The 23,042-nt window shown below is 44.8% G+C and overlaps 2 protein-coding genes across 3 annotated transcripts in view; both read right to left on the reverse strand.

Moving 5' to 3' along the window:
- Positions 1–1,290: 1,290 nt before the first annotated feature.
- LOC149320403 (uncharacterized) lies at positions 1,291–9,390 on the reverse strand. Of its 2 annotated transcripts, none has more exons than XM_089501818.1 (4): positions 9,214–9,390; positions 5,532–5,636; positions 2,936–3,095; positions 1,291–2,282 (listed from the first exon to the last, which is right to left on the reverse strand). In XM_089501818.1, exons 2-4 carry the CDS (start codon positions 5,565–5,567, stop codon positions 1,516–1,518), a joined length of 963 nt encoding a protein of 320 aa, XP_089357944.1. In that variant the 5' UTR covers positions 5,568–5,636; positions 9,214–9,390; the 3' UTR covers positions 1,291–1,515. The 2 variants fall into 2 exon arrangements, with proteins under 2 accessions (XP_089357944.1, XP_089357936.1); XM_089501810.1 differs by lacking the exon at positions 9,214–9,390 and adding an exon at positions 6,140–6,468.
- Positions 9,391–11,803: 2,413 nt separating this feature from the next.
- LOC149320404 (uncharacterized) overlaps positions 11,804–23,042 on the reverse strand; it is a 59,233-nt gene continuing 47,994 nt past the window's right edge. Inside the window, exon 7 of the mRNA XM_089500369.1 lies at positions 11,804–12,949. Coding sequence (XP_089356495.1) covers positions 12,240–12,949 — 710 coding nt within the window. The 3' untranslated portion in view covers positions 11,804–12,239. The remainder of the gene's footprint in view (positions 12,950–23,042) is intronic.

Raw genomic sequence — 23,042 nt, forward strand, 5'->3', positions numbered from 1 at the left:
GACCATCAGAGGACTAGTGGGAAGAAGAAGCTGCTGGTTCTACTGCTGCTTGGACCTCTGCCTTCCAAGGAGGATTCCTCTCTCATCAGGACTGAGGCCCTGATTCAGTAGGTACTGTGCTTTGCCTGCTTAGGCTATAAAACCAGGACCTGACAGGGCTCTGCTATAAAACACCCCAGCAGAGACTATCTAGCCCTCCCTCCAGCTTCAGAGGAAGAGAGAGGCAGGCCAGCTCCATCGGGCCTAGCCCAGAGTAAGATGAAGAGCCCTCCCTCCAGCCCATCTGCCATGACCATGGCCCCAGAGGAAGAGAAGTACCAATCACTTCCCCACCATCATTCCCTTCTCCTTCTGTTTCATGTCTTATTAGATTGTAAGCCTGAGGACAGGAATTGTCTAATTTAAAAGGGAAAAAAAGTAAGCAGCTTTGATAGCCTTTGTGGCTGAACAGCAAGGAATAAACGCTCAAATGTGCATACACACACACTTCTATATGTTTAGCTCTCTCTCTCACACACATTGTAAACACGTGTGTGTGTGTATGGAATTGATACTTTGCTGGAAACACAAAGTTTTAATATATATGTATAGTCAATACGTATATCATAATGTACATGTATCCTGCATATATTATAATGCATATGTGTATAGGTAGATAGATATCATATGGCTTTTATAATTTTTTTCTCTGGCCTGTTACAGACAGCCAAAATAAAGCTGCTTCGAGTCACAGTGGAGGTAAGGTGTTTCAATGATGCATGCATCCTACGAGTCCAGAAGTCACACCAAAGCCACACTCTAGCCCTAAAGACTGGAGCGTGGTTTTGGTGTGGCTTCTGGACTCTTAGGATGCATGCATCATTGAAACACCATACCTCCACTGTGACTCGAAGCAGCTTTATTTTGGCTGTCTGTAACAGGCCTCAGTGAATAAAATACTGGAGCGGCTGGAGAGGGCAGTCGCCACCCAGTAAGGCACTGCAAACACAGCTTCTCCACCTCCAGGATTCTGTAAAGTAAGTATCTTATTAATGAATGATCAAGTAATTTTTTTTTTGGTGGCAAGGAGAAAATTCTATATAAACAAAAATACTTTTATTGATTTGACTTCCATTTTTCTTTTTATTGCAGGGAATGAAGTCTTGGAGCAATTGAACAGGGTGGAGATGTGGCAGGCCGCCTTCAAGCTGACTCAACAGCCCTAAGTTTTTGGAGGTATTTTTTGTTATTGTTACTGATATTGTTATGTAAAAAAAGTAAAAAATAAATTATTTTTGCAATGTTTTTTTTTGTAAAAATTATGATTTGTTTTTAAAGAAATGATAACTTTAAACATTTATACAGAAATCTATATCATATACTTGTATTAAAACAAGTTGTAATATTCCTCTGGTACTATCTTCTGGGGGTTTTTTTTGGAGGGGTTCCTCGTTCACAGGGATGGCAGGACAGGCTTCCTTATCTTCCTAACTGGCCTAACTAAGGGTGTACCATCAAACATAATGCCTGTGGTCGTTATATACCAGAACTATGAGTCTGAGATGGTGTTGTAGATACCACCCCAAGAGATGAGGTTGAGGACTGTGCAGTACTGGAAATAGTCAAGGCTGGAGTGGGGGTAGGGGCCCCAGTGGCCACTGGTACAGGGTCAATTCTACTGAGATCACTTTGAGACCCTATAGCCAAAGCACCATCGCTGATGGAAGACTTTGAATTTAATCTTCTTTTCTTCATCACCCGTCCACCTCCCCCAGCAGTGCTATTGTTTAGCACTAAAGAATCGACAAGGTCCTGCAAGATACGTGTCTGCTCCTTCAAAGCATGTATCAGATCACAGACTCCCCTATTAGACTGTTCTAGGAATCTTTCAAGGAACCTCTCCCTCTCTATTTCTCTATTTTCCTTCTCTATTTCTCTATTTTCCCTCTCTCTTTCTCTCTCTTCCCTTTCTCTTTCTCCGTCTTCCCTCTCTTGTTCTCCATCTTCCCTCTCTCGTTCTCCATCTTCTCTCTCTCGTTCTCTTTCTTCCCTCTCTCGTTCTTTATCTTCCCTCTCTCGTTCTCTATCTTCCCTCTCTCGTTCTCTATCTTCTCTCATTCTTTCTCTAAATTGCAGGTCCCTCTCATCCCTTCTCTTCATATGGTCTAGGAGAATGTTCAACTGACTGGAGGAATGTTGCATCAGTTTCTCTGCCATGTTTTCTGCTGTGCTGCATTTCTGCTTTCTTTTGATCATGGCAAGCTGCTCAGCAGGGAATAGCGCAGCCATTTGTCTTGAAATCTCTGAGGAAGATAAGAGTTAACCAGGAAAAAATTATTTGAGCATTCAATAACCAAATTTCCATGCAAAGGAGGCCAAAAAACAGGCCCAGCATATATCCCATGATCACCCATTGCAGAAGCCCTCCTATACAAATTAAAGGTACACAATGACTAACCATTTGGTTTAATTGGCACAAATGGTGTAGGTTCAGCCGAGTCTTCTTCACTGAAGCTAGCACTGGTTTCATCCAGCTGAGGAATACCCCCCGCCCCTTGTAAATCTGCCTGTGTATTGTTGTCATCTTGCTCCACTCGGGTAAGTGTGAGCACATATGGTTCCCCTTCCTCTACTTGCAGACAGGAGGAGAGAAAAAAAGAGGTGGAGTGAGGGTAAGAACCATACCACCACTGTAAAGTAAAGGTTTCCTATATTGGTTCTGTGATATAGAGAACAGAATACTTTCCCACATTTTTGATGAAAAATTGTGGATTGCAGATGGGTAAAAATGTGCATGCAGTGAAACCACCGTCATTACTAATGTGCACCTGAAAGAATAAGCTTTACAATTGGGATCTTCTCTATATTATGAAGGAGAACACAAGCCCCAAAACAATCCACCAACAGTCATGCATCTATGCCACCTACTGAAAATGTTTATTTTTGGGAAACGTACCTTGTGACAAGAGCTCCTCAGAGCCCACCACTGGCTGTAGATACTGATGGGGAACCATGATAGGATCCTGACGTGCAGCACCTCCTGACACTATCACATCCATTGCAGAAGTTATTGGTTTCACCTCTACATTGGAATTGCCAACGAAGATTACCTTCGGCTTAAAAAAAAAAAGGGGGGGGGGACATGGTTATTGCTCCACTCCTGCTCCTGTTTGCTAGCTGGGTTGCCTTCTTAAATTTCCACTTCATCGCCTTAGCTTTTATTTGACATTCCGATCTTGTCCTATCATGCTCTTTTGCTCTCAACTTAGCTTCAGTTTTTTCATACACATCTATATTGCGATGGTTTTGATTTAGTTGCATCTGCATCACTTCCTCGTCTCAAATTGCTATCAAATCTTTGGTCTCATCCGTTTTCCATGATATCCTCATCCCACCTTTTTTTCGCCTTGGCAAAGAGGAAGGAGGAAAAATGCCAGCGGAATTAAATGGTGCCCGGTCTGCAAATCCAATGAGCTGATCAGTGTAGAAAGCTTTTAAAAGTTGCGCTGTGCCAGGGGTTAAGGGGTGGCTACAAAGGTGGGAAGACACAGGTAGCTGGGCATCAGCAACCCTTGCTGAGCTGGTAAAGCCCTCTCACACCAAGGATGACAAAATGGCTGACCAAATGGAATCTATGGAATAGCCCATCCCCACATTGGCCCCCCCCCCAAAGGTACAGACATCTTCCCTCACCTGATACAACAGCCTTGACTTCCGCCCCGGCATAGAAGCAATGGCTCACAAAATAAAATCCATGCAAATACAATTGATTGCATATATGGTCACTTTAAAAAAATTAGTAGGCCAAAGATCACTCCCTACCACCCCCACCATCTGCTGTAGGCACCCAAGATTAATGCTTGCCAAAGGAGTGAGGAATCCCAGTTATGAGAACCCTTGCTTGCTTGAATGGTTATGCTGTACTCCAAGAAACCACATATTAGATCATTAAAAAAATGTTACACACACCCCCTAAAGAAGATCATACTGCCGTCTTACCTCTTGACACACAGTGGGGAAATGTTCACACCCAGATTCACAGGAATAGATTACCTTAAAACTAATCCGAAGAGAAAACTGAAGTGAAGGCATGCGATCAGTAGACAAAAGCTAGCGCTAAAAACAATGGAGGATTTCAAGCAACCCTTGGTGAGCCCCTCTGCCATTTCCCTCCCCTCTAGATTGATGCAATTCAGCTCTAAACATCGTTCCCACTTGCTGAACATGCTCTGGAATCGATTCTTTCGAAAAGAACTGCTAGAAAATAAGTGTCAGGAAAACCCAGGTTTTTTTTTACATCTGTCTCACTTTATCGTGACAGAAAGAGATCAAAGCAGGATTGGAACTGGTGTCAAATGGGGATGACGGTCATATAAACGGATCAGCAATACATTTTAAATCATAGTGGAAACGAGCCCTAAGAAGAACTTCCTGACAGTAAGAGCTGTTTGACAGTAGAACTCACTTCCTCAGAGAGTGGTGAAGTCTCCTTCGGAGGTTTTTAAAAGAGGATGGATGACCATCTGTTGGGGGGTGCTTTGGTTGTATATTCCTGCATGGCACCGAGCTGGACTGGATGGCCCCTGTGGTCTCTTCCAATTCTATGACCTTAAGCTTTAATGTTTTAATTTAGTTCCCCTGTTGTTTACTATCCAAGCTTCACTAACTTCTTTGGTGTGTTCAATACTCATTTATCTTCATTTGCCCTCAGTTACCAGTAACAAACAGATAGCAAACTAATAGGAAACACAAATAAACCCAAACAAAAGCAACTGTCACTGGAGCATCACCAAACGCTGCTATCTCTGCCATGGCCATCTTCTTATCTGGCATCTTGAAGAATAATGCATGAAGGAGAACACATTACAAACCAGCTGCTTGATGAAATAGCTTTTTCATGGGAGAGTTTATAGTGTACATGGGGGATTTCCCACACACGTCTTCTCAATATTCATTACTAACTAGCATAAATCTACAGCAGCCTTGCCCAATCTCATGTCCAGCAGATTTACACTTCCTATATTTCCAATTGGTAGATTAGTGGAATTATTTTTGCACTAATAGCAAGGAAATCCACAAGGATATCTTGCCATTACCGCCAATAAAAATACAAAAACAATTAATTGAGCAATTTAAAACTGCTATTTCTCATAAGACTCAAAACCAGTGGCCTGAGACAGCTGTCTCACTCCACAAAAATAGTGGTACCAAACCTACCTAAAAGCCATGCATTCAATGCTAACACAGGGACAGAGCAAGCTCTGCTGACAGGCTGGGGCCTGAAGACCAGTCCCACTACCCCCTGGCTGTGATTCGCTGGGGGAAGGAGAGAAAGGAAAGACAAGATGGCAGAAAACATGATCACTCTAGAATAGAGGATGGCATCTGGTCAACCACGGCATCTCAGACTGGCAAACCAAGAATTCAATGCATGGGTGGGAAAACTGAGCAACACTCTGGGAAGAAGGACCTTAATATCAATTCTTTGGGACCCTCTGTTGCAGAACCCTTCCAATGGCTTCAGCGCAAATAAGGAAGGACTGAACATTTACCTGTTCCAAAGGCATCTTTCTTGCAGCTTCTTCCATGTAAGAAGGAATCCAACAGAGACTGTCTTCTCTGCCTAGGACTGGGACACAGCTTTGGCCTCTGAACACCTGCAGAAGGTACAAATGTAGGTGCTTTACAGGTCCACGCATTTACCAAAAATACAACCAAATATGTCTGAGAGCAAACCAAGCCTGAATTTTCCATAGGCAACAAAATATCTAGGCTGAGGCTATCATATTTTGGACATGCTGTGGTCCCTCAACATTCGCTAGGCTTAGGGGCACAGGGCTCCCATGAAACTGGAGAAACTGCAAATAACAAAAAACACTATGAATTTACATGAGAGAATACCTCTCTGGGAATCTCTAGATCCTCCAGTGCAACTGTGTGGCCAACAGTTGACCAAAGAATTGTGCTGGAGGAGCTACAAATGTCAAAGGGATTGTTGTCTCTAGGAATCTCTAGGTCCTCCAGTAAAACTTTTTGGTTAAAGTTGACTACAGAGTTGCACCGGAGGCCCTAGATATTCCCAGAGAGAACATACTAATACAATCTGTGAATAATAAAATCTACAAAAGTCAAATCTGAAAATGTGGAGGGACAAACGTACTTTGGATGCCATGACACGTTGTAAAAATGCTAAGAGTTGGTAAAGTGGAAGGCAGCAGGAAAAGAGAAACAGCAGACTACAGGTGTGTTGACTCAAGGAAGCCAAAATGCTGAGCTTGCCTGACCCCACATAAGACCAGCCACCATTGCCACAAAAAAGGGGCCTCTTCACCCTCATTCAGGATCATGCACAGATCAAATCTGGGCTGCCCAAATGTTATTTTACATTATAAGTTTTCCACTTGCCACATTTTATTTTTTTTCAAGGTCCGATCCCTTCCCTTCTGAGGTCTTGGCAAATTTGGCTTTTGTCTCAAAATAAATAAATAAATAAATAAATAAAACTCTCCAATGATTCCTGTGGTGCCTTAATGACTTCTGGAGATTTTGAAGTGTCTGTCCAGAAAAGGGCAACCAAAATGATGAAGGGCCTGGAAACCATGCCTTATGAGCAGAGACTTAGGGGGCTGGGTATGTTTAGCCTGGAGAAGAGACATTTAAGAGGTGATATGACAGCCCTATTTAAGGGGGAGGGAGCGGGAATCGGGGGTTCATTGTATTTTTATCTATTGTCTGTGTTCTTGATTTTATTGTTCTTTTTTGTACGCTGTTACCTGTCTTGATCCAATACAGGGAGAGGGGATATAAATAAATACTATTGTTGTTGTTGTTGTTGTTATTATTATTTGAAGGATGGAGCAAGCTTGTTTTCTGCTGCTCCAGAGAATAGGGCCTGGAGCAATGGATGCAAGTTGCAGGAAAAGAGATTCCGCCTCAACATTAGGAGGAACTTCCTGACAGTAAGGGCTGTTCGACAGTGGAACACACTCCTTTCTCAAAGAGTGGTGGAGTCTCCTTCTTTAAACAGAAGCTGGATGGCCATCTGTCAGGGATGCTTTGAGTTCCTGCATGGCAGAAGTGGGTTGGACTGGATGGATGAAAGCAGAGAACAAAGCAGATGCAGGATGGTGGAGGGCACCCAAATCCCTTCCTATCTTAAAGTGAGGAACAATTTTTGCCATTTCTGGATGGTTCCTGGGATCTAGCTCCCAGATGAGAAAAACTGAAGGGCTCCTCTCTGCCTTCCCCTTTTCCAGGAATATGGAGGCTGAGGAGGGGGGGTCTCCCTTTGCCCCCTCCACATCACAATCCCCCATATTTTCCTCTTCCTGGAAGGAGAAACCCTTTCCCCTACCTTTCCTTCCTCTTCCTCCCCCTTTGCAAGGGCACTCCCTGCCCTTCTCTTAAACACCCCCCCCCCCCAATATACTGTACACTTGTCCCTCCATATTCGCTAGGGTTAGGGGCACAGGACCCCCTGTCAATGTGGAAAAACTGCAAATAACAAAACCACCATGTTTTACCTGAGAGGACACCTCTCTAGGAATCTCCTCCAGGGCAACTCTGTGGCCAACATCCAACAGACACTGGCCATAGAACTGCACTGGAGGAGCTACAGAGGCCTAGTAGAGTATTCTCTCTAGGAATAATCTCTAGGTCTTAAAAAGGCTAAGATTGGTTGGATGTTGTTAACAGAAGAAAAGAAAAAAGGCGGTTGTGGTTTACCTAATTTAAAGTTGATTTATTATATCGGTCTGTTTACAGTGGATTGAAGAATGGATATTATTAAGAAATGATAAGTTGTTGGAAATGGAAAGCACACAAATGAGGTGTGAGTATCATGCCTTCTTGTGGTATGACAAAATTAAAGCTAATACAGATTTTTGCCATCACTTTATAAGAAATTCATTGTTTAGAGTATGGGTTAAAGTTAAAAAAACAATTTTATAGCCAGATACCACCATGGGTCTCTATTCAAGAAGCTTTCTATAGAAGAACAAAAATGGAGGGTCAGAAATGGTTAACATACAGGGACCTGTTAACAGAAAAAACCTTTAAAAATGAAACCTAGCAATGAGACAGAGAACAAGATTAATAAGAATTGGCTTCTGTTTAGACAAATATTTGAAAGACATAAAAGTGATTAAAAAAAGAGCATAGTGTTAGAGATAAGAAAAATGAACTGGACGCTATAATCTTTGATGATAAAAGGGGACATATTTCAAGATATTACAAATTACTGAAGGAAAGGAATTTGGAAGAGGAAAGTGTGAAGCATTGTATGATAAAATGGGCTCAGGACACAAAAAAAACAATAGAAATTGACCTATGGGAAAAATCTTGGCGAGGTACTAATTCTTTCACACTTTGTCAAAATTATAAAGAAAGTTATATTAAAATGATGGTATATATCCCCAGATAAACTAAGCAAAATGTACAAGAATGGAAGCGGTGGTTGTTGGAAACGCAGTAAACAAAGAGGAACTTGTTACCACTTTTGGTGGAAGTGAAGAGAAGCAGGAAATATTGGTGGGAAATACACACTTTGATGTCAAAGATGTTAGGAATAACATTGCCATTTAGTCCTTTGTTATCTTTTATTAAATATGACAGGATTATTAGAAAAAGAAGTGGAAAAATATATAGATGTATTATTTTATGTATGGTTACAATAGCTAGAATTGTTTATGCCAGTTACTGCAAACAGAAAAGAAGTGGCACTATGACTTCTCTTGATCTAAACACTATATACTTCTATTGATGCAGCCTATATTATGTTATAAATAATATAATGTTTTAGATTTACATAGTTGTTTTTTATATGTTTATTTTGTTTTGTGGTTTGCTATTGAAACCAATGTTTTATGTCTGTTTGTTTCTATGCTTGCAATATTTGTAATGCGATGTCTGTTATTAATAACATTAGAAAAAGAACTCTGCTGGAGGGGCTCCAAATGCCCAGCAGAATGCTCTCTCTAGGAATCATCGCTAGCTCTTTCAATGCAGCTTTTAGTTAAAGTTGACCATAGAGTTGCACTGGAGGACCTGGATATTCCTAGAGAGAACATATTGATCAAATCCATGAATAACCAAATCCCCAACTATCAAGGCTGCAAATATGGAGGGATGAGTGTCTATAATAGCCCCCAGCCCAGCCAGGGCTCTCCCAAAGGGGGCTGCCCTTCTCTCTCTCTCTCTCTCTCATTCTATCCCAGAAAGCAAATTCAGGAGCACCTCCAACTTCCCTCGTTCTTTAGCTTCTTCCTCTCCCGCCTCTTCCTCCAAATGCCTCCTTTTTCCCCTCCTAGGAAATGACGTCAGAGGGTGCGCTTTCCCCTGAATACTTACTTCCTGCCGCTCTAGGACTCAGAGCTCGCTGGTGGAAAGACCAGAGGAGGCCCCTCTGCCTGGAAACCTCTCCTTCGCCCCTGAAAGAAGATGGCAGGGAAGAGGCAGTAGTCCCAAACTGTGCCCTTGAAGAGATTTCGGACTTCAGCTCCCAGAAGCCTCAGCCATGTTCTCCAATAGTCTGGGATTCTGGGAGCTGAAGTCCAAAACATCTTAAAGAGCTCAGTTCAGGGACCACTGGGTTAAGGAGAGAGAGAGAGAGAGAGAGGGAGGGAGGAATGCATTCCCAACAAAATAATAGTCATAATGATCATAACAATAATAGGTTGAGAGTTGGGCTCAATGGCTCTGGAAAGCGGGGTTTGAAACCCCAGTTTGGCCATGGAAAGCGACCTTGGGCAAGTCACACCCTCTCAGCCTCATAAGAAGGCAAGGAAGTAGTCCTGCCAAGGAATCCCCGTCGTAGGTTCACTGTAGGGTTGCCATAAGTCAGAAAGGAAGGTACAACAACAAGATCTCTTCCGGCAGGCCTTCCCAGACTAGGTTAGGTCCATTAGACCTGCCTCCCCCCTCCATTGATACCACCGACACCATCCCCCCATCCTCCTCCTCTAGAGGAGGATTCATTTCTTCCACTAATCTGCCCAAAATTTTTAATGTCTTCCTATTGGATAGTTTTAAACTTTTTGATGTTTAATATTTTTATATGTTGGTCACTGTTTTTAATCACTGGGGGGGAGGTTGGGGGGTTCTGGGGGTTTTACATTGTAATTTTTAATTGTTTGATGCTTTATTTATACTGTTGGAATCCGCTTTGATTCCTTTGTGAAAAAGCGGAATACAAATAAATATTATTATTATTATTATAACAACAAATCATTGCCAGCTCCCTCAGGAGATTGGTTTTCATTTTTCCAAAATGGGAAATTTGTATCAGAGTTGAAATTGGAGTTTTTAAAAAACTTTTAACGCTCTTCAATACGTTTTAAATTTTTATTTATTTATTTATTTATTATCCTGCCTTTCTCCTAAATTGGGACCCAAGGCGGCTCACAATGTGTGTGTGTGTATATATGTATATTAAAACAACACTTTAAAAACAATTAAAATAATCCAATTAAAACAGTAAAAAGCTTTTAAAAATACAACATACAAAATGTAAAACATACAAGGTTAAAAACAATCTAAACCACCACCCCCCCTGCAATAACACCAGGCCTGCGTGATTTTAAAAAGCTTGCTGGAATAAAAATGTTTTTGCTTGCCAGCGAAAAGCCAGGAGGGAGGGGGCCAGCCTAGCCTCCCATGGACTTAGACACACACTGCTTGCCTCTTGTTGTCCTTGGAAGAGAACTGGGCTGGGATGGAGATTGGTGGAGTCTCCTTCCTTGGAGGTCTTTAAGCAGAGGCTGGAGGGCCATCTGTTGGGGATGCTTTGAGACTTCCTGCATGGCAGAAAGGGACTGGATTGCCCTTGTGGCCTCTTCCAAGGATGTGAGGAGATGTGAGGAGCTTCGCAACCAGATAGGCGTGCAAGGGACTTTGGGTAGGAAATGTTGAAGAGTTTTTGGCATTGGATTAGAGATGGAGGTCATATGATGATCAAGGGAAGTAATAATGTCACTCTATTTTGCTTTGGTCAGGCCCTACCTAGAATACCGTGTCCAGTTCTGGGCACCACAATTCAAAAAAAGATGGTGAGAAGCTGGACTATGTCCAGAAAAGGGCAACCAAAATGGTGAAGGGTCTGGAAACCATGCCTTATGAGGAAAGAGGGAGCTGGGGATGATTTGCCTGGAGAAAAGAAGGTTAAGAGGTGATATGATAGCCCTGTTGAAATATTTGAAGGGGTATCTTATTGAGGTGGGAGTGATCATGTTCTCCTGGAGTTTGTTATACAGTGGAAAGGAGAAGCCAGGCAAGTCAGACACACATTCTAGACTTTAGGAGAGCTGATTTTAGTAATAATAATAATAATAATAATAATAACAACAACAACAACGTTTATTTATATACCGCTTTTCCAAATTAGATCAAATACGTATATGTTCAAGGTCAATGGCTTAAATATATTTTTAAAAGATCCTTTCTGAGGCAAAGGCTATGTGGTGACATATACATGTAAACACACACAAAGCTCCAGATAAGTGATGCCATTTTGTGTATATGTACTGGTTTGAGGGCTGAAAGTTAAAGAAAGACACAGGCTCTGTGATTCTGTGAATGTGTAGAGGCTTCTAGGCTGGAGAAGAATAACAAAAACAAGAACACCTGATGAGGTGAGTACCTGGGGATCCAAGATAGGCCCACCCCCTGGTACAGGATGAAATAACAACAACTGTATTTATTTATTTCCCACCTCTCTCCATGGATCCAGGCAGGGAACAACAAAACAATCAATATTTTAAATCCATCATTTAAAATTTACAATTTAAAAATTATTTGGATAAGCCTTCTGGAAGAGATTAGTCTTTAATATTATAAGAGGAGCCCAAACTGGGGCGCTGACCACAAGTAAAAAGGGCAGCAAAAGCATATAACAGGGTGGGGGGCTGAAAAAAAGCCACGCTCCTTTCCTCCTTACATTTAAGTCCTGAGGATAGGAAGATGTCAGCATTAAAACTAGAAGTCAGTGAACACTGTGTGTGAGCATGGGTGCATGAAAGAGTAAGAAATAACACTCCCCCCCCCCCAATAATATGAACACACATTCGACAATCATGGTCACAACCAAATGTACTAGGGAGTATTAGAAAGCAGAATGCTCCAATTAATTCAAAGATTTATTGAATGAACATATAAGTGCTAGATAGTTTAAAATCACATGCTTTGAAACAAAACTAGCTTCAAAGAAAATTCTAATAGTTTTACAAGATAGATCAGATACGCTGTCTCTATAAACAAAAAGTATGTCACACTTCCATTTTCTCTGCACTGTGGACAATCGGATGCCTTAAAAGGGGTTGAGTCCTGAGCAAAACATTTTCCTCATTGCTGACATTTGAACACTTTGTCTTCTGATGTCTCAAAAGGACTGACCTGTCAGCAAAGCATTTTCCACACTGCTGGCATTTGTAAGGTTTTTCTCCTGTGTGGACTCTTTGATGACGCAGAAGGGCTGAGTTAGAAACAAAACATTTTCCACACTGCTGGCATTTGTGTGGTTTCTCTCCTGTGTGAACTCTCTCGTGTATTTTAAGGTTTGACTTGCTAGCAAAACATATTCCACACTGCTGGCACTTATATGGTTTCTCTCCTGTGTGGAGTCTCTCATGCCTGAAAACGTCTGACTTGTGAGCAAAACACTTTCCACACTGCTGGCATTTGTATGGTTTCTCTCCTGTGTGGACGCTCTGATGAGCCACAAAGTCTGTCTTGTAAGCAAAACACTTTCCACACTGCTGGCATTTGTATGGTTTCTCTCCTGTGTGGCTTCTCTGATGAGACCGGAGGTTTGACCTGTGAGCAACACATTTTCCACACTGCTGGCATTTGTATGGTTTCTCTCCTGTGTGGATTCTCTGATGAACAAGAAGATTTGACTTCCGAGTAAAACATTTCCCACACAGCAGGCATTTGTATGTTTTCTGTCCTGTGTGAATGTTCAGATGAATCAGAAGGTCTCCTATAAGAAGAAGGATAGTTAAGACTGAATCTCAGCATTTGGAGAGGAAGGATTTCTGGAAGAAACCATGGAACTAAGGCAGCTCAAGAAGGAAAAGAAACATCAAGGAAAGAGGAAGTACTCTGTCTCCTTTGCCCCCTTCATAGATCTTAGTCACAACAGCTAACAAAACACCTTGATAGACTATCTGGGATAGAAGGTGAACATGAAGCTGGAAGGAGAAGTCACTTTGATTCCCATTTGGGGAGAATGTCATTTATTTATTTATAAATAGGAAAGGCTGAGCCAGGATGCTGTATCCATACTGGAGGGCTCACCCAGTTTGGCACTGCTTTAACTCTTTTCTGGCTCAAGGCTATGGAATTCTGGGAGTTGGAGTATGCTGTGGGGTCCAGAGCTCCTAGAATACCATAGCCTTGAGCCAGGATGCTACATCCACACTGGAGGACTCACCCGGTGAGTCCTCTAGCATGGATGCAACAAGAGTTCCAAGAGAGCCAGACGCTCCGTATTGGCCTCCTGGGCCTGTGGCTACGAGACTCAAGCCTCTGCGGAAGCAGGTTAGCAAGGAAGGAGAGGGAAGGAGAGTGGGAGGAAGGAACAAGGAAGGAAGAATGTAGGGAAGGAGGAAGGCAGGGAAGGAGAGGGGAATGAAGGAAGGAGGAGGGAGGGGAGGAGTAGGGACTTTTGTCCCCAATGGCGGCGTGGGTCCGTGCGCACTGCCATTGGGGACAATATGGACTTGCCATCCGTGGATGCTCAGATCCGCGCATGGCAAATCTGCCTATAAGGAGGGCCCACTGTATCTTTCAGGGATGTGGTGGCTTATTGGTTAACATGCCAATTCTGATGATTGGCAGATCATCGGAAGGTTGGCAGTTCATGGCCTGAGTGCTGCATGATGGGGTAAGCTCCTGTTACTAGTCCCAGCTTCTGCCAACCTAGCAGTTTGAAAGCATGCAAACACAGGTAAAAAGGTACCATTTCAGTGGGCAAATAACAAGATTTGGCGCAGTCATAATGGCCACATGATTACCAGAACAGTCCTCAGACAACACTGGCTCTTCAGCTTCATAACAGAGGTGAGCACTACCCGCTACAGTCAGTTACAGCTAGACATTCATGTCAAGGGACTACGTTTACCTTAATATCCTTCAACATTCCTTAGAGGAAGTGGGGTCAGTTTTGACAGTGTTGGGCCCTCTCTCAATCATTTTAGGGCCAGGGGAAGCCTTTCTCCTAAGAGGAAGTTAGAGGCCTGCCCAGGACACAGAAAGGCTGAAAAAGGGGCCAAATACTTGGAAAAGGGGCTCTGGGATGTGGGTCATTTTGGGGGGCAAAAAAACATTAACTGTCATGATTCCTACCTCCAGAATCTTAGGATTCCCAGTTTAGGGAGGGAGGAAGAGTCCTTAATTGGGGAGCTCTAATGCCTCATTACAAATTGCAAGATTCTACTGGATATGGTCATAACAATTAAAGTGGAATCATAGCACTATCACGGGTAGCATGAAAGAATCCTAACTTTCCATACGAAGGGTAATGGATTCAAATTCCTTACCGAGGGAGGACACATTCTCATAGTTTTGTATCATGACACTCCAGTACAAAGATCTTTGGTTCCAATCCAATAAATTCCATTCCTCTTCTGTGAAATACACAGCCACATCCTCAAAGGCCACCTGCAAAAGAAAACAGCCCCCATCCAGAGAGTGACTTATAAGGTTGGAGGAAAAATCACGGTGCATCCCAAATATTATGTTATTGCTTCAGAATACGGACAGAAAAAGACATGCCTGGATACTCCTTCATCTCTTTTTATTAACTCCCCATATCTTGAGATAACTCATCAGGTGAAGATAAGGTTACAAGCAGCCTTCCTGATGAACTAGATTTCTCATGCGATAGATTTTATTTAGCATGTGGGAACACTTCCACATAGGTCTTCTCAATCTGCATCGCTAACTGGCATAAGTCAAGGGCAGCCTCACTCAACTAGCAGATGCTTTGCATTTGTAACCCACACTGTCAAGATCCTTAAGCCTGTGAGGCAGAGACCACCACAATGGCTTCTTCTCACCCTTGACCCAAATGAAGGACTGAAAGTAACAAATTAAATCATTAGCAATTGCTATGTTTCATGCGTCAGGTGCCTCTCTCCAACAAAATGGTGGACCAACACTGCCTAAATTCAATCCTTGGGAGGATGAACTGAAGTACATTTTAGGTAAAGATATCCTTTTGCCCTGGGCATCAACCGTTTGGGACTTCTTGTTGCAGATCCCTCCCAATGGTTCTATTGCAAAGAAGGAAGGAGGGAACATTCACCTGTTCCAAGGCCTTGATTGGCTGGGGGAGGGAATGGCAGGAAACACTGATCAACTGGGTCACTGCAGGGTGGAGGATAGCATTTGAGCACCAATCACATCCCAGACTGGCGCACCAAGGATTCGATTCATGGGAGGCAGAGTTGAACAACAGTCGGGAGGGGGAAATCCCTCTGCTCTTGGTTATCAACTATTTGGGACCCTCTGTTGGAGAACCCTCCCAATGGTTCAACTGCAAAGGAGGAGGAGATGAAGGTTAACCTTTTCCAAGGACATCTTTCTTATTGTTTCTTCCATGGAGGAGGAATTCAGTGGAGACTCTCCTTCCTCTCTGTTTGGAGTCCAGGCAGGGCTATCTGGACCTCTCTGCCCACCTGCAGAAAGTGCAAAGGAAGCTGTATATGTGCAAACTCTTATGCTGTGTTCCATGGACCACCAAAAAGACAAGCAAATGGGTCTGAGAGAAAACCAGGCCTGAACATTCCCTAGAAGACAAAATAACTAAACCAAGGCTCTCCTACTTCAGACACATCATGAGATGAGATGGCTCACTGAAAAAAACAATGTTGGTCGGTAAAGTGGAAGGCAGCAGGAAAAGGAAAAGAGCGCGCTGCAGGTGGATTGACCCAAGGAAGCCAGAAGAGTCTGCTTGCAAGACCTGTTCAAAGATGTTCATAACAAGGTCTCTTGGAAGCATCTCATTCACAGAGTAACCTGAGGCTGAATCCAATCTGACAGCACAGAAGAACAACAAAAAGACTTCCTTCTTCATCAGAAACACCCTTCCAAAACAACAACAAGAAAAAGCCCTGTGGCTTAGCATTAATGCAGGGGTGGGAACCCTGAGCCCAGCCGCTGGTGCCAGAGGACAACTCCCAGCACCTCCCACTTATTGCTATGCTATTTAAGGGGCTGATGGGAGGCACAGTTCCTCAACGTCTGGAGGGACAAAGGAGGAGTGGGGGGAAAGCATCAGCACCAGGGCTGGCCTTTGACCTCCAAAGACCCCTATGCGCTCACATACACACCTGCCAAGAGGCACTAGTGTCCCTTGACACACACACACACACACACACACCCCAAAGGGAGCTAGTTGCCAAGGGGCTGTTTCTTTATCCAGTCAAAGTGTTTTTGGCTGGCTGAGGCTTCTGGGAACCCGAGTCCAAAATCTCCTAAAGGCCATAGTCAGGGGGCCAATGGACTAAAGCAGTGGTCCCCAAACTCTGCTCTTGAAGGCGTTTTGGACTCCAGCTCCCAGAATCCCAGACTATTGGCCAACATGGCGGAGGCTCCTGGGAGATGAAGTCCAAAGCCTCTTAAAGGGCACCGTTTGGGGAGCACTGTTTTAAAGCAACAAAAACTGAAGACTTCAGCAAGAGAAGAGGTTAAAGCTCAGTTTAATCCCCTCCTCCCTCCCTCCATTTTGTGGAACATACCGTCCCTCCCCTTCTGGGTCCTCAGGGCAGCCCTCAGGCGGGCTTTCCTCTGGGGCTGAGAGTGTGACTCGCCAAGGCCACCCAGGGCTTCCATGGCTGAGCAGGAGTCCCCGGTCTGCCTCGCCCTCCCTCCTTCAGGGGCTCCTAAGGGAAACGGCTTCTGGGGGGAGAAGCGGCCAGGGACCTGCTCCTTGCCTCCATTTCAAGGGGCTCTTCCTCTGGTCTTTACCTGGAGCCTCTTCCTCCTCAGAGTCTGACAAGAAGGAAAGAGCACGTTCCTAGAGGGGTCAAGGAGGGCGAGGGAGATGGAGGCTCCCCTCTGTGACCTCACTTCCGGTGTGTGAATAGAAGTTTTGCAGGAAGGAAAGAAGCCCCGCCCCTTCTCCTCCCAGGAGCAGCGAGAGCACGTTCCTAGAGGGGTCAAGGAGGGCCAGGGAGATGGAGGCTCCCCTCTGTGACCTCACTTCCGGTGTGTGAATAGAAGTTTTGCAGGAAGGAAAGAAGCCCCGCCCCTTCTCCTCCCAGGAGCAGCGAGAGCACGTTCCTAGAGGGGTAAGGAGGGCGAGGGAGATGGAGGCTCCCCTCTGTGACCTCACTTCCGGTGTGTGAATAGACGTTTTGCAGGAAGGAAAGAAGCCCCGCCCCTTCTCCTCCCAGGAGCAGCGAGAGCAAGTTCCTAGAGGGGTCAGTTGGGGGGGAAAGAGGAGAACATGGCGGCTCTCATATGACCTCATTTCCGGTGTATGGTATTGAGCAGAGAAGGAGGGTCCTCTCTGGATATCTTTGAGCTTTGGGGAGGAGGAAGGTGAGAAGGGAGACGTAGGGACCCCAAATGCCCCAGGAGGCTGGGAGGTTCTAGTTATCCAACCTCGATCCATGGCGATTCTGTGGGTGAGAGATCCCCAAGACCCCCTTGGCTCCTCTGGGTATGCTTTGATAGAGAGTTCCTGCATGGCAGAATGGGGCACTTGGACTGGGTGGCCCTCGTGGTCTCTTCCAACTCTAGGATTCTGTGGTTCTATTCTATCCTTAGGTCCTGCAAATTCATACCCATGACCTCCTCCAAAGAATACATCCATCTTTATCAATAACTTGGATGACAGAATTGGGGGCATGCTTATCACATTTGCAGAAGACACCAAATTAGGAGGGACAGCTAATACCTCTGAGGACAGGATCAGAATTCAAAAGGACCTGAAAGATGGGCCAAAATAAACAAAATGAACTTCAACAGGGAGAAATGTAAGGTACTGCACTTGGGAAGATATAAGCTGGGGGACACCTGGCTGAAGGAGACTACATGCAAAAGGGATCTAGGAGTCCAAGTAGACCACAAGTTGAACATGAGTCAACAGTGTGATGCAGCAGATAAAAAGGCCAATGCGATTTCAGGCTGTATCAATAGAAATATAGTGTCTAGATCAAGGTAAGTAATAGTCCCACTATATCCTGCTCTGGTCAGGCCCCACCTGGAATATTGTGTCCAGTTCTGGGCACCACAATTCAAAAAGGACATTGAGAAACTGGAGCGTGTCCAAAGGAGGGGGACTAAAATGGTGAAGGGTCTGGAAATCATGCCTTACAATGAACGACTGAGGGAGCTGGGGATGTTTAGTCAGGAGAAGAGAAGGTTAAGAGTTGATATGATAGCCCTGTTTAACTATTTGAAGGGATGTCATATTAAGGAGGGAGCAAGCTTGTTTTCTGCTGGTCCAGAGACTAGGACCCGGAGCAATGGATGCAAGCTGCAGGAAAAGAGATTCCTCAACATTAGGAAGAACTTCCTGACAGTAAGGGCTGTTCGACAGTGGAACACACTCCTTCCTTGGAATGTAGTGGAGTCTCCTTCTTTGGAGGTCTTTAAGCAGAGGCTGGATGGCCATCTGTCTGGGATGCTTTGATTGTGAGTTCCTGCATGGCAGAAGTGGGTTGGACTGCATAGCCCTTGTGGTCTCTTCCAACTCTATGATTCTTTATTCTGTCTCTTTCAACAGGATTACCACCTAGTCTCTGACTGGACTAACTGAATCAGCCAACCACCTCCGACTCTCTGTCTTCCAGTCTGAAACTCACTGAACTACTGGAACCCTTTGTTTTTTCCTCTCTCTCTCCAGCCTCCTTTGACTGTCTCTCTCACTCACACGCACAAACACACACAATCACCTTTTATACATTGCAATTCCCCCACAGCCCCTCCTTACAGTCTTCCTGAACTGCACTTTGCTGCCAGGAAGCTAAATCTGCTTAGCAACTCCCATCACAATGGTACTGTTATTTCCCTCAGTCTAGACACTATACTCCTATTTATGCAGCCTAGAATCACATTGGCTTTTTTTACCTGCCGCAGCACATGGTTCACTCATATTCAATCTGTGATTCATAAAGAATCCAGATCCTTTTTTGACATTCTTCTGTCAAGCCAAGTATTACCCATTGTTATATGTGTGCATTTCATTTTTACTTAAATACACACACAAGGAAAACATCCAAATATTCAGCAATGCCCTGAGAATAATAAAATGAATAAACTCTTCCTGGCCTGTAGGATTTAACTATGTATGCCTGGAAAGTGTATGTGTTTGTGGGGGGAAGATATCTATTTGGGTTTTGAACAAAATTTAACAGCCTTTATAAATTGTAAGTGTCAGCATTTATTACTATTAGCTAACATATTATGAAATCAACAATGAGTGATTGAAAAAGTATCCTTCATGCCCAAACAGACAGACCAAAATAAAGCTGCTTCAGGTCACTTTGGAGGTATGCTGTTTAAATGATGCATGGGTCCTAAGAGGCTGGAAGCTGCGCCAAAGCCATGCTCCAGTTCTAAGGACTGGAGCTCAGCTTTGGTGCAGTGTCTGGCCTCTTTGGATGCATGCATCATTTAAATAGCATTTAGAGTAGTCCCATTAAAACAAGCAAGATAATTCAATACTGTTTTCAGTAGGTAGTGCTAAGACTCAGGAGTTAAGAAGAGGAAGGATGGGAGACAACAGCCTCCAGCTTCAGGCAAGGTGAACACCCAGGCAAAGCAGAGGAAGGGAAGTGTTGGCAGCACTGTCCACTGCCTCATCCGCCCAGCTACACAGGTCTTTCTGTGTCTGGATAGGTGAGGCAGAGGGAAGGAAGGGTTGGCAGAGCTTTCTGCTGCTGCTGCTGCCACTACCAGTGCCATTACTAGCCCACAACAGGTGACACCAACCCTAGTGGCTAAATCTTTGGGGTAATCCAAAGATTTTCTTGTTCTGTGCTGTCAGGCTGGCTTCAGCCTAGAGCAGTGGTGGCTAAACTATGGCATGCATGCCCTCTAAGGGCACGCGGAGGAGGAAACCTGCTGACAAGGGAGGCCCAGGTCTGGGAGCTGGAGACTGTTGAAGGGACAGGAGAGTGGGAGGTGCATGCCTATTTCTTCCTCCCCCCTACCCTCCTGTGCCTTTAACTGGCTTCTCAAAGGCAGTTAAAGGCAGGGGAGGGAAGAGGAAGAAGCAGAGGGGGTTTTCCCTTGCCATCCCTTGAGGATGAGAGAGTGTGATTTGTATCTGGTGCCTTCAAGTCATTTCCAATGTATGGTGACCATAAGGTGAAGCTATCATGCAGTTTTCTTGGCAGTTTCATTGGGGAGGGGGGGGATTGCTATTGCGAGTGTGTCTTGAGTTTTTCTCCCCCTGAGGTCCTTCTCCCAGAAGTCCTGCCCACAGAAGACACACATCCCGCGCCCTGGAAATCTCACACACACAATTGGCACTGGGTGACACCAAGTGTGGGAACGCCACTGAATTTGAGCACTTGATCTCTAAAAGGTCCACCATCACTGGGCTAGAGTGACTTTGTGAATGAGAGACGTCCAACGGATACTGTTATAATAACAGGTTCAGCATTTTGGCTTCCCTGAATCAATCCACCTGTACATTGTGTTTTCTCCCAATTTATTGATCATCATAATCTTTTCTAAACAGTCATGTGATCTCACAATGTGTCCAAAGTACGATAGCCTCAACTTAATTACAGTATATAAATTCCCAAAAGCAAACTTTGATTTTTGTTATTTTATATAAGGGTAGGGTTGCCATAAGTCAGGACCTCCAAACTGGGACAAATGTAGAACAACATTTTCAAATGTAGGACACTTTTATAAAAATGGAGGGCATGAAAAAATTGCTGGTTTTTTAAAAAATATATAGGGTTAGATAGAAGGGGGGTTAAATAAGGGGGTTTGAGAAAGGGGGGCTATAGAAGGAGGGCTAGATGGGGTACCTAGAGGGGGTTAGGGTTGGATAAAGAGGAATAAGATAGAGAGGGGTTAGAGGGGGGCTTAGAAAAGACTTAAATAAGGGCGTTAGATAGAGGGGGGTTAGATGGGCTTAAATTCTAAAGCACCAGAGTTGTTCTCTCTGCAGGGCTCACAGACTACATACACACTGCAGAAATAACCCAGTCTGACAGTACTTTAACTGTCCTGGATCTATGCTATGGAATTCTGGGAAATATAGTTTGTTGTGGCTCCAGAGCAGAGCTCTGCTTGTTCAGTGCCAGGAGCTGATCTGCCTGTGTAGTTTGGCTATCTGTGAATTTCACAAACCGCTCGGATTCCCAGTGATTGGGCGGTATATAAATAAATCCTATTATTATTATTATTATTATTATTATTATTATTAAATAAGGGGGTTAGAGTAGTGGTTCCCAAACTGTGTCCTTTAAGAGATTTTGGACTTCAACTCCCAGTAGCCTCAGACATGTTACCCAATAGTCTGAGATTCTGGGAGCTGAAGTCCAAAATTACTTCAAGAGCACAGTTTGGGGATCACTGGGTTAGAGAGAGGGGAGAGTAGATAGAGAGGGGTTGGAGGGGAGTTTAGATGGAGAGAAGGTGGTAGATAGAAGGGGGGTTAGAGAGGGCTCTGTTAAAGTGGGGTAACGGGGAGAGGGAGTCAGAGAGAGGGTTAGAGAGGAGAGGGGTGTGTGTTTGGGGGGCCTTAGGGAGGGGGCTTCCCATGTCCGATGGGGGCGATCCTGGGGGGGAGCCTGGGGCCCAGGAGGGGCCTGGAAGGTGCCCTCTTGCCTCTCCCGGGTGCCAGCCCCTTCCTCCTCTTCTGAACCTTGCCAAGGTTCTTCCTCCTCTTCCTCTCCGACGGCTGGGTCCCTGAGGCACCCCTCCCCTTTGGTGAGGCAGCTCTCCCGGCGCTTCAGAGCCCCTTCCTTGCAAGAACAGGAGGAGGAGGAGGAGGGCTGGGGGGCAGGGGTTCCAGGAAAGGGCCCTTTCCTTCCCCAGGCCGGGCTGCCCCAGAGGCCAGGGCCCTTTACTCCCCTCTCCCAGCGGCCTGCCTGGACGGGCGGGGGCCACTGCTGTTGCCAACCTGCCTGGCCCTGCTCCTCCTCCTGGCGCCTTGTTGCCCTGCCTGACTAAGCCTGCTCCTTGGGAGGGCTGGCCAATAGGGGAAAGGCCGAGCAGCAGAGCCCTGGCTGTTGCGCTCATCACAATATAGGGATGCAGCAGGGCCAGGAGCCGGGCAGAATTGAAGAGGGCGTGACGGGACGGGAACGTCCCCTAGAAAGCGGGGGAGTCACGCCTCCCACCGGGTTATGGCAAGCCTATATAAGGGATATAGCATTTTACTCTGCCATTGTAATGAATGAGACTTGAGCATCCAGAGATTTTGGTATCCCCAGGTGGTCCTGGAACCAAACCCTAGCATAGACCGACAGGCCACTGTATTTTGTCTTTTAAGGAATATTCTGGCTACTTTTGCCCTCAGAACAATTTCATTGTCTTTTTGATGTTACACAGAAGACTGTCTAAATATATTTACATGTAATTGTATTTTCTGCAGGTACTCGGGGGTCCAAGGTGGGCCTGACTGGTCTCCAGACTTATCGAGAGGGATGAGCTCTGGTGAATTCCTTTTCCATGGCAGACATTTTAGGAAAGATGCCCTTGGAAAAGGTGAACATCCATCCCTTTCTTCTTTGTCATGGGTCCATTGGGAAGGTTATGTGGTGGAGGGCCCCTGACATTTGATACCATGAATGGAAGGATCCTCCAGTGTTCTTAAACCTCCACCTCCCCAACTTGAAACTTTGTTTTATCAGTCTGGTATGCGACTGATGATCAGATGTCATCCTCCCACCTGCCATGGGGCTCAATTAATCAGTGCTTCCTGCCATCTTGCCCTTGCTCTTTCCCCAGCCAGAGCCAGCGGTGGTGGGACTGGGTTCCCAGATCAATGCTTGCCTGCTGGGACCCTCAAGCCTGTCACCAGAGCTTGCTCTATATCTAAGTTAACATGAAATCCATGGCTTTTAGACAGGGTTGGTGTTACTATTTTGGTG

This window comes from Sceloporus occidentalis, unplaced genomic scaffold (assembly GCF_023333645.1).
Source record: "Sceloporus occidentalis isolate IW3139 unplaced genomic scaffold, rSceOcc1.0.p SCAF_1, whole genome shotgun sequence".
Classification (NCBI taxonomy): domain Eukaryota; kingdom Metazoa; phylum Chordata; class Lepidosauria; order Squamata; family Phrynosomatidae; genus Sceloporus; species Sceloporus occidentalis.